The sequence below is a fragment of the Drosophila albomicans genome, chromosome 3 (genome assembly GCF_009650485.2).
Source record: "Drosophila albomicans strain 15112-1751.03 chromosome 3, ASM965048v2, whole genome shotgun sequence".
Taxonomy (NCBI): Eukaryota; Metazoa; Arthropoda; class Insecta; order Diptera; family Drosophilidae; genus Drosophila; species Drosophila albomicans.
In genome coordinates this window covers 47043763-47055137 of record NC_047629.2, presented here as the reverse complement: position 1 = coordinate 47055137, position 11375 = coordinate 47043763, and the positions used below count along the sequence as shown (strand labels likewise).

The following is an 11375-nucleotide window of genomic DNA, read 5'->3' as shown; positions in this document are numbered from 1 at the left end:
GACAATTCATACAAAATCTAGTTGGGTTCCAAATATGAATTTCGTTTTATTTTTCTTGTTGTTTCTTTGTTTGTTAATAAAAATAATAAGTTTAATTTGTAATATTAAATGATTATATAAAAAATAGCAATAATAAAAAATCATTAAATTCGACTACATATTGTATAATTTAATGAATTAACTAGCTACAATAATTAACTGAGATACCGTTACACAAATCTTTACTGCATTCTCTCGACCAATATCGAATCTTTCCCATAAGTTTTGAGCGCATCGAATTAGTTGTTTCTTTTAATTTTGTTTTATTTTTTTTTCGTTTGTTTTGTTTTTTGTTGTTTTTTTTTTGTTTGTTTTAACTTAAATTATACATACAATAGGGTTTGCTTGTTGTTGTTTTTCGTTTTTTTAGTAATTGTAAAACATAATATGCATGTATATATTTATAGATGTATTTAATATATTCAGTTATATGCCTACTAAACTATGCGCTGTTGAAGTTTGCATCATCTAGTTGTACATTGTTTTTTTAGCACACACACAGAATTTGAAATTGTTTTGTTTGTTTCTTTTTAAATTTATATTTAATATATATACGTGGTCAATTGATTTCAGTGTATTTTACAATATTACGGCGTTTTCTTCCTTTTTTCATTCTTGTTTTTTTTTTTGTATAAAATTTACCTATTTTGTGGCTGGTGCAAATGTTCAAAATGAAAAGTCTACCTGCAAGAACATTATAAAGACGCACACTCACGTTGGGCGCCACTAATAATCATAATAATAATGATAATAAAAAAACATATATATTGTATGTTTAGTGTCTACAACTACGTTCGGGTTTTTAGTTCTATTTTTGCTGTAAATTTGTTAATTACGATGTGTTGTTGTTGTTGTTTACCTAGTTAAACTATCGAAAAAACTTAGTCTGCACTTTATACACATCTATTTAGGTTTTTGTTTTGTTTCTGGTTGTTTATTCATAAGCTAATTAAAATTACATCAATTTGTTTAAACAACTACAACTAGTTCAATGTATGCATATTGTGGATATTTTTCTCTTATTTTGTTTTGTTGTTTGCTTTTTCCTCATTCTCTTGCTTTTGCAACTTGCAATATGGTTTTAAAAACCATCTTATGATCGATCTTGAATGCTAACTTAAACACTAAAATTACGCTTGATTTTTTCGTTTAACAATCTAAGCTACACAATTTAATCATATTATTTATATATGTTTATATCGTTTAGATAAGGCCGTCAATGCAATTATTACTGCAATTAATTATATATTTTAAACATTACAAAATCAAACGCTGGCTGACTGCACGTTGATGCTTTTGTTTTTATGATTTACTTCTTTTCTTTTCATTTCTTTTTGTTTGTTATTAGTTCTGTTGTTGATGTTGGTTTTTGGATTGGTTTGGTTTAAGTGTTGTAGGCGTTTCTTTTGTTTTTAATTGGAAAACGAGAAGTATATATGAGTTATAGAAAATTATAATTACAATTTAAATTTGTATGTCTAACTAAAAATAACAAGGGGACGACGCAGTTAAATGTGACAGCTAAAGTATATTGCAAATTAATGAACCATGCTGAATTGGCGCAAATTGAAATTAGACCAAGAGGACAGTAACAGACGACAGGAGGCGGAGACAGTGGCGGAGGCGGAGGCAGAGGCGGAGATGGAGCCGTACAGGAGCGTAGGTGCGTATGAACAACGGCTGCGCCAGCAGCGATCACTTGAGGTAAGTTTTGAACAGCAGCGAGCTGCGACAAAATTCACGTTCCTGCTCCATGTAGAAGAGCATATCGCGCAGATTGACACGTTTAATGCGCGGCCGCAACGTTGTCGATGTGTTGCCACTACTGCTCAGCAGACCGCCACTACTGGAACCCTGTAGATAGCAAATATGATTGGATGTCAGCAAAGGCATGCTTCTGGCTTCGATTTTAAAGTACTCACCACACCCACACCGCTCGCTTCGCTATCTAGTTTGAGTTTCTTGCGCGGTCCAATCGCCTGAAGTGCCGTCAGATTCGCATCACGCTGGCGCAGCTCCTCCATTTCAGCACGCTGCATCTCTTTTGCCTTAAGTGAATGAATAGAAATAAAGAATTCGAATTAGAGGGAAATAACTTTAATTGGAAATATAAATATAAATACTACTGATAAACAATTCTTAAAAATGTTTTCTATAACCGCTATCTATAGGGTAGAAGGGCATTAATCGGTATATTTTGCACTCTATGGAATATTTTGTAGTTTTTTTTTTATTTTTATTTGTAGTATTGTATCAATATACCAAATATATCTTTTGGTATTTTGTGGTATACTACTTTAAAATGAGGCATATTTTAGTATTTTTTTTTTTCAGTACATTAATTCGACATTATTACTCTTGATCAGTGTCAACAGCAGTTTTTTATATGAACACCTAGATCTGAGAGACTATAAAAGATGGAGATGATAATTCTTTTTCACAGCACTTGTTACGTTTTGAAAAAATCAATTAATGACCGTAACAACTATAGTTTTTATAATTCCTGAAATTTGGTTACTATTGGATACAAATTGTGGAGATTACAGAAATACTTTTGTATGGGCAAAAACACCTAGTTACTACGGGTCTTAGTTCCTTTGGCTTGTAATCTGATATATTTTGCACTTGGTATTTGGTATATTGATAAAGTACTGCATCAATAAACCAAATACATCATTTAGTGCATATTTTGTATATTTTACAATGAATTCCGCACTGTCTTTCTATCATTAAAAATGTGTATCTCTAGTCTCGAGTCGACCACACTCTACTCTAGTTGTCTTACTTCTTCTTACTGGTACTACTATATTAATTTAATAAAAAAAAGTTCGCTTACTCTCGCCTTCATTTTGGCCTGCTCGGGATCCTCCACTCGCGTCCTGGACTTGGCAGCACGCAGCAGCATCTCACGTTCCAGTTCTTCGTGTCGCTTCTGTTCCGCCTTGTCCAACTCCTCCAAGAACTTGATTTGGCCTCGCACATCTTTCGCCGCCTCATACCGTGGATCCAACTGCGGGACGAACATTCAACATTTTAGTATAGAAAAGTGGGAATATACTAAGTGCTGCACTTACCTTGATGACATCAATGCGGTGCTCCGCTATCACAGCCAACTTCTCCACAATGTTCTTGAGCCTTTCCTGGCACGCATGCGATATGAGCACAGCCACATCCTGTGATGGTTCCTCGAGACCACGTTCCGCGGTTATTGCGCGTATTCGCGCCTGCAATGCTGGTAGATTGAGAAACACCTCGTCCTTGCACGAACGGATTTGTGTGCCAATGTTTTCGGTGCAACCCAGAATTCGCTGCGATTCCTCGGCCAGATTAACGCCACCCATCGCCGCCACATCGTTGATGTCATCGTCCCCGTACATCGACGATGACATCGAGCTCTGCTGGAAAAACGAATTGGCAGCCGCAGCTGCGGCCGCCGTCGCCGCGGATGTGACCATTCCACTGCTACTGTTCAGCTTGTCGTCCTTGGCATCGCGATCCACCGCATCGCGTTTCTTTTTACTCACTGTCTTGTTGGGCATGGGCATTGAGTTGCGCGGCAGCGTCTTGGCCGAAATGGGCGTTAGCGAGGCATTGATGCGCTCAATGTGCGGCAATTGCGGTGCCTTAATCTCAACCAGCTTCGGCTCAAAGTGATTATTGTTGTTCTGATGCAGCGAATTCTGCATCTGTTCGCGGGCACGCAAAGCCTCCGGCGGCAAATGCACCGTGGGCAGCGACGGCACCGGCAACGAGGTGGTCGAGGCCGAATTGATCGTCGAGAGCACGGATAACGTTGGCGTTGGGGGTGGTCCGCTATTGGATGATATGGCCGCCAGCGAGGGCGGATGCAAACTGGGCGTTATGGCCTTGATCTGCGTCTGGCCAACTTTAACGGCAGTGACTTTGTTCGTGGGCGTGCTGTTTGGCGGCCGAGGCGTGGCTCGAATCTGCACCGAACTCGTGCGCTGCAGCTGGGCATTGTGTGGGCCACGGATTTGCACAATGTTCTAAATGACAAGAAGACAAGGAGTTAGTGCATCGCATAAGGGAATAAAGTGCTCCTCCTTGGACTTACCGCCTGTGTGGGCATTGGCAGCGAAGGCATTTGGCCGCGTATGGCGCCTGTGTTCACCAGACGCGGCGCTGTGGGTAAACGTATGCTTGGCGGCTGCTTCGATATCGTCGTGTGGCCAATTGTGGGTCGCGGCACATTGCCCAGGGCATTCTGTTGGATCATGCGCACCTGTGTCTGTCCAATGGTCGTCGTAGTCTGGCTGAGTCCAATGGGACGGATTTGCGCTTGAATTTTCTGCAAACAGTTTTACAATTAATGATCTAAATTTATTTGATTTGTTATATTTTCTTACCGGCAGCTGCTGCGGCAGTCCAGGTAATCCCAACACATGCTGCGCTGGCGGTTTAATGCCCTCAATAACCAGCTCCTTGGTGTAGAGCGCCTGGCGCAACAGTGGCAGACTTTTCTATAGGTTAAATAAATCATATTAATTTATTGTGCTCAGTAAAAAGTTAAAATAGTTGTTATACCTTTAGAAAACCAATGAGGCACGGCTGTGGACTGGCGTTGAGTAAACGCTCCAGGCGATCACAAAACTCCTCGGGCTCCACATTCGCATTGACCAGCTCCTGGATGAGCGTGCGCACATTTTTCTCCACCGGCTTGGGTTCGCGTGTCGACAATTCGATTAAATTGGCTAAAAACTTGCGACATTTCTCTTTGGTATTGCCCTGCGCCGCCGTTGTTGTTGTCGTATTAACAGCATTTGATGCTGTCGCCGCCGCCGATGCCGCCGCTGCTGCACTTACAACTTGCACATTGTTGGCCTGTGTCTGGGGCTGAACTGCTGCTGGTATCGTTTGGATTTGCGTTACCTGCGGCAAATGTGGCGCCTGCTGCGGCTGCGTCTGCTGTAGCTGGGCCAAATGCGGAGGCTGCGAGCCGCTGCCATAAGTGTGCGCATTGCTGCTGGCCACCGAGTTCACAATTATGTTGCTCGACGCCGTCGTGTTCGTCATCGACTGCAGATAGAACAAATCGGATTAGTAAATATATAAGAAAAGTATTAGATTTAAAATTAATGCTATGGTGTTCAGTCAGTGCAAATTAAGAGCGATAAGCGTTACAAGTTTTAGCTAGAAATAAAGGTAAATGATGAATCGGATGATCGTGGCTCACAAGGGCAACTGAATCCGAGAAGTGTTTTTGTGTGTAAACGAATATAATTGTATATTTATTACATTACATTTTGCAGACAAGCGATTTTTTCAACTAATTTAACTGATAATTCATTTAAATATCTTTGTATCGAAATATTGATCGGACACACTCCGAAATAAATGCCATAATATATTCCGAAACATAGGGATTTTATAGTTGATGAACAGAAAGTTAATTTTCTGTTTCTAATTTAACTTTATCATTGTATTAAAATATATACATTCATTGATCGGACATACTCAAAAGTAAATTCCTTAGCATGTGGATTTTATGTTCACATATTTCTAGCTGATGAATCAGTGATTTTACAATTGTTTCGTATTGAGTTACTCATACATCTATATTTATATATATTAGTTTGATAAGCCGCCTTATTCGTTTAAACACAAATGACTGGGGACGCCGTTAAGCCACATGCTCATTAATTCTAAATGGGCTAAATGATTAATTTGAATGTTCAGAATTCCTTTACAAAAAAAAGTTGAGCAGCAACGCAGCATAGAACTGCAGCGAAAGACGTAAATCATAAACAAATATATATATTGAATATATTATATCTTAAATACACACACACAGTTACAACGCAACATGCAAAACTGAGCAGAAGAAGTACAAATACTATCAAGATTGAAATACTTAATTGAAATTAAAAAAAAAAAATGCCGACTGACTGCAAAAGTCTTTAACAAAATGGAAATTGAAACTGAAGCGTAGCTTAAAAAAAAATACAATTAACAGATCAGATCAAATGCATAAACAGACAAATAGAGAGAGAGAATTTTACGAAATTATTTGGAAATTTGAAAATTTGAAGACATTTTTCCATTCAAGCAAAGTTTAAGTTTAAGTTGTTGAAAAGTTTGTTGAGATTTGCTTTAGATTTTTACGTTTTGCTTGATCTTTATGGTTGCCGCGACATTCGCGGCAGCGGCTGCGGCAGCCGCGGCTGCTGCGCTGCTTGCGCTGGCTGCTGAGGCCTGTTGCTGCTGTTGTTTATGCTGAGCCTGTTGCTGCTGCTGCTGCTGTTTGAGATGTAGCTGTAGCTTCTGTTGCTGTTGCAGGTTAGTAGCGGGTTTGTTGCTGTTGTTGTTGTTGTTGTTGGTAGTGGTTGTGGTATTGGTGGTGGTGTTGTTGGTGGTGGTGTTATTATTAATATTATTAAGATTATTATTGCTGGATGGGAGGATTGTGGATGAAGTTCGGACAATCGTTTTGCGCAGTGCAATACTAGTGCTGGCAGTTGTTGCTTGTGAGGATGATTGTGTGCTTGACTGAAGGTGTTGTTGTTGCTGCTGCTGCTGTTGTTGCTGCTGCTGTGTCTGTTGTTGTTGTTGCTGTGATGGAGCTTGGCCATGATATCTACTTACAGCTGCAGCCGGCACAGTTTGCAAGCGTATCTGTGTTGTTGTGGGATGATTTGTGGTTGTTGTTGTTGTGTTGTTACTGTTGTTGTTGCTGTTGTTGTTACTGCTGTTGTTGTTGCTGCTGTTGATGTTGCTGGTGTTGGATATGGTCTGTGTCATCGTCGGCGGGCCCGTCGTTGTGGCCGTACCCACGCGCAACAATTGAAATCCATTATCCGTTTTCACTAACAGAGCAGGCGTTTGTCCTGCATTTATTGTGCTTAAAGTTATCTATTGAGAACAAAAATGGGAAAGAGAAAGAGAGAGAGACAATAGACACAGTTCGACCCGCTGATAATGGTAATTTGAATATGTATGTGTGTGTGTGTGCAAGTGGGATTAGTACTAAAGAGAAGAACCCACCACACAACAACAAGAGTCGCGCCACTTACCGATGGACTCTGTGGCCTCACTCCGGGCATGTGGGGATTGCTGATGACCACGCGACTCAGCGGATTGGCGGGCATGTTCTTTGGCTGCTGCTGCGTCGGACCTTGCGGACGCATGCCGACCACAACTCCAGCGGGCAGCATCGAGTTGAGCAGCGGCTGCCCGGCCTGTGGAACACAATTAGAATATTAGCATGATCTTAAAAATAGTCTGGGAGAAGTCAAGTGAGTTTTCTATAGGCGGCAATACATATAAGCTTTGATAGAGTTCACAGCATTTGTGTTCAATTTAGCGTTTCTTCTTTTTTCACTACACATGCAGCAGTTCACGTCGATGTCGATGGAAACAAGGTCAAAGTTGAGCAAGAGCAAGATCAGTCCGAAAAATGTGCGATTTTGCAACTACAAATTAAAAATATTCTACTACACTATAAGCCAAGTTAAAAAGTCATCGTCGTGTACTACAGGCAATATTAACTAAACCATCAAAATCGGTTTTATAAAATGGAAAATAAGGGTCTAAAAAGTGAGGGATTTAATAATTTGGTAATGAGAAAGCATAAGAAGTTAATAACTTTACTAAGGTAAAATAAGTCTAAAAAAATATATATATGAAAGCATTTTGAAAGACATCAAAAATCATCTGTAAGAATTTCGTTAGGAACTTAAACTTTGTAAGCAACTCCAAATTTTGATCTATCAAAAATGAATAAGACATCCAACAATTATGCATACATTTAGTCTAAACAGTGGCTGCTCAATATAGAGACTTTCTTCCAATTACTATTTCAATAAGAGAATACTTTAGAATTATATTTGTTTTAATCTTTAGCTATTGCAGATAGGTAAGCACAATTTTGAGGATCAACCTTCAGCTAAGCGAATTTATTGCATTAATTATTAATATCTTGTCAATAACAAATTTATTTTTTTTTTGCTGAAACTATTACTAAAATCAAATTCCATGACTGGATAAATATGAATATTGCGAAAAGGGCAACAGAGATCAGCAAAATTGAGATTGTTGTTGAAGGAATTAAGAATTGAGCTTTACTCTTAAATTTTTCTTAATAATAATTTGATATTTGATACGAAAGCAAATTAAACAAACTAGCTTCTAAATTGAAAATTTTGTCTTATAAATTGCGTTTTTCTGGCTACATTAATTTACTATAAAATTGATAAACATAATTAGAATTATAATGAGTAAATAAGTAATTGAAGTATTTGTAAATATTCGAAACTCAACTAAACGAAAGACATACTGTAATTGGATAGATCTTGTATATGGAACATTCACTGTGCTAACTACAAAATGTTTTGGTGTTTTTTGATGCCATAGTTTTTTTTGTTTGTTGAAAGACGCACGCTAATCGTGGCTAAATGAATAAGGCGGTATAAAGCGAGAGAGTGGGAACAGAATACAGATTGGGAACAGATTACAGAAGTGAGGTGTGTGGGTGTAAGTGTGTGCGTGTGTCTGTGATAGAGACAGAGTGTGAGATAGAACGGCGCCTGATATTTGGGGCTCGCTTTTTAAATGTGGAGCACGTTGGTGGTGTGGTTGGAGTTGTTGTTGTTGGTGGATACCTGATTGATGGTCTTGGTCATTGTTACGATTCCTGCTGGTGCACTTGATACTAGACCCGCCGGCAGGGTGACAGCATGGTGATTGGATTTAATAACTAAGGTTTGTGTTTGCGTGGCACCTACTGATTGCGTTTGCTGCTGCTGTTGTTGCTGCTGCTGTTGCACCTGATGTTGCTGCTGCTGTGGATGATGATGCGAGACCTGCGATAATCCGGGCATTCCCGTATGTCCACCCAAGCCCGCCGTAATCGTCTTGATCGTTGTCGTGTTCGGCAGCTGGGCCGTTGAGATGATCGTCGGTCCGCCGGGGGCGCCGCCAATGTTGATGGTGCCATTGGGCAGCGGTTGGCTGGTGAACGTGATGCGATTGCTGCTGGCCGATGTGGCCGTTGCTGCCGTCTGGCTGCTGTTCATTGCTCTTCTTCTGTTTGGCTCTCGTTTTGAATAACCAAAGTCTTCTTCTCCTGCTGCTGCTGTCGCTTTAAACTGGAATCAGTCTTCAGCCTGTTTTTGTGTTTGTTGCTAGATCAACTGAGCATCATCTGCAGCATGTTGGTGTTTTGATTGTTATTGCTGTTGTGGCATCTTCGTGTGGCATCAATGCTGCAAGCAAATTGTGGTACAATTTAGTTGAATTTTGTTTACAACAAATTGGTCACAGCGACAACTCCAGAGCTACCTGGCAAGGAAGACAGTTTTACCTGTGGGTCATAAAACTGCTTCCTCTTCTTCTTCGGTGCTCGTTCTTTTTTTCGCTCTTTCTGTTGCAGATGTTTCAAGAAGAAGAAGCAGAAGCGGGGGCGGGCAGGGAAGAGGGGCGCAGGTGAAAGCCGACAAACGAGACGCTGCGTTGCACTGCTAATTTCACATTCAACTATCGACACAATCCGTAATCACCTTGCGGGTGCTCCGCTGGCCAAAAGTGGCAAAAGCAATCGCAAAATGCTCCGCGCTCACTCACTCGCACTTATGCTCGCTTATTCACGCGGCTGCTGCGCTGGCGACGTCAACGACAGCGACGACGGCGACAACGACGTTGACTCCTTGTCACTAGAGCACTGACTTTTTGTTATATGTTGAATTTGCTTTTTGGATTAATCGTTTGATTATTTGTGCTGCTTTTATTTGATTTATCACTCACACGCGCGCACGCGGCCTCTAGCGCAGACTGTTTGTTGAGCACTGTATTTATTGTCGCTTTATTTTGATTATTTTGGATGTACAAAAAATTTGGCAGCGACCGAGCGACAACGCCGCCATTTTCACGAATGCGCGTGCAAAACGACAGTAAACGCGCAAAGAGGGGCCGCAGACGTCGATAAAAGTGCGAGACAAAACGCAACGCTGAACAAAATTTTCATCATCCGCTAGAGGTCGCTAGCACTTTAGAAGCGGCATTGCCAACATACACAACACATAGCGAGCAAATAGTTGCGTTTTGCGTCGGGCAGCCGACTTAACGTGAGTTACAATTTGCGCGCAGCCGACTTCACACAAGTTGAAAAAATTTGTCACTTCGCCTCCGGAATTCTCACGTTTTGCCGCCACATTTCCCCGTGTACAAAAACAATAATGTTCGACTTACTGTCCGCATGCATTAACGTACAATATCATTTATATGGGGGTATGAGTATTATTATTAACAAATGTAGTGCAACGAATTATTGCTATTGTTATCAAGGTAATAATCGCTTGATGACTGTCGCTCTTTGGCCTGGTTCTATTTGTTGTTGTCGTTGGTACAGGCTGAGGCAATTTTTTCGTAAATTGTGGCTTATTTAAAAAAGCACTCACGTTAATTCATTTTGCATTACAACTGTGTACACCAGAGCGCATTTTTAACGTTTAATACTACGTTTTTCTTGGCGAAAACAACAATTGAATGTTTATTAACCGTCCACCGCAACCAGATTAACTTTTTACAGCACAGTGTGGCCAACGGTCATAAGGAATAAAATGCAACAATGTTTTATAGGTATGTCCAATATACTATTATTCTTATTTAAGATAATTATTATATTGTCGACAAATATTTATACATTATGTTTAAATGCATTATTATTGTTTTCAACGCAATGAGAAAATTAGAAATATTTCCCATACTCGATTACTTATGGGTTATCGATTTGACACCATATCTTCATGAGAGTGCTTAACAATATGCTAAAATAGGGCGGGAACGTTTAACAACACTGAAGCAATTTGAAATGAAAAACATTCGACATTCGAAAATTGAATAATTTGCTAATTTATTTGAATTAAACTGAAAATTGAAATACAAGCAATCTTTTAGAACTTGTTATGTCACGCCTAAGTTGTTATCTGAATGCTTTTGTTGTTGTGTGTGTTAACATGGCAAACACCCGATCAAAAACAAGTTAATGAAATTAATCAAAAGCATCTTCTCTAGCTGGCAGTATTAAGCGTGTCATTCAGGTCTTTAGACTGGTCTTCGCATTAAATTAAAATTTATATATTGAGTATTTGCATGTCGTTTATTTTCGTTTTATTATCTGAATCCTAAATTTATGTTTTAAAATTAATAACTTATGAGTATTCTTGCATTATACTAAACTAGCCGTATTATGAACATTTATTTACAAGATTATCTTGCTGTCTCTTTGACGCTTGAATTTAGTTGATATAGGTTGAATAATGTTTATAAGGTCGCGTGGTGGTTGTTGTTGTTAGATTATGGCCAAAATTGTAGGTGTAAAC

General features: G+C 39.6%; 1 protein-coding gene across 8 annotated transcripts; it reads right to left on the bottom strand.

Moving 5' to 3' along the window:
- Positions 1-278: 278 nt before the first annotated feature.
- LOC117570862 (transcription initiation factor TFIID subunit 4) lies at positions 279-10560 on the bottom strand. 8 transcript variants are annotated; one of them, XM_034252747.2, is made up of 11 exons: positions 10452-10560; positions 8658-9260; positions 7071-7235; positions 6163-6909; positions 4585-5076; positions 4407-4520; positions 4115-4348; positions 3114-4046; positions 2876-3049; positions 1962-2087; positions 279-1893 (listed from the first exon to the last, which is right to left on the bottom strand). In XM_034252747.2, the coding sequence occupies exons 2-11, from the start codon at positions 9069-9071 to the stop codon at positions 1735-1737; spliced, it is 3558 nt and encodes a 1185-aa protein (XP_034108638.1). In that variant the 5' UTR covers positions 9072-9260; positions 10452-10560; the 3' UTR covers positions 279-1734. The 8 variants fall into 8 exon arrangements, with proteins under 8 accessions (XP_034108638.1, XP_034108636.1, XP_034108635.1 ...); XM_034252745.2 differs by lacking the exon at positions 10452-10560 and adding an exon at positions 9337-10033; XM_034252744.2 differs by lacking the exon at positions 10452-10560 and adding an exon at positions 9359-10033.
- Between the last annotated feature and the right edge of the window lie 815 nt (positions 10561-11375).

Coding starts and splice junctions, on each gene's coding strand:
- LOC117570862 (XM_034252747.2), bottom strand. CDS start 9,071: ATGAACAGCAGCCAGACGGCAGCAACGGCCACATCGGCCAGCAGCAAT. Junction 7,236..8,657: donor TGACCAAGACCATCAATCAG/GTATCCACCAAC, acceptor TGTGTTCCACAG/GCCGGGCAGCCGCTGCTCAA. Junction 4,047..4,114: donor TGCCAATGCCCACACAGGCG/GTAAGTCCAAGG, acceptor CTTGTCATTTAG/AACATTGTGCAAATCCGTGG.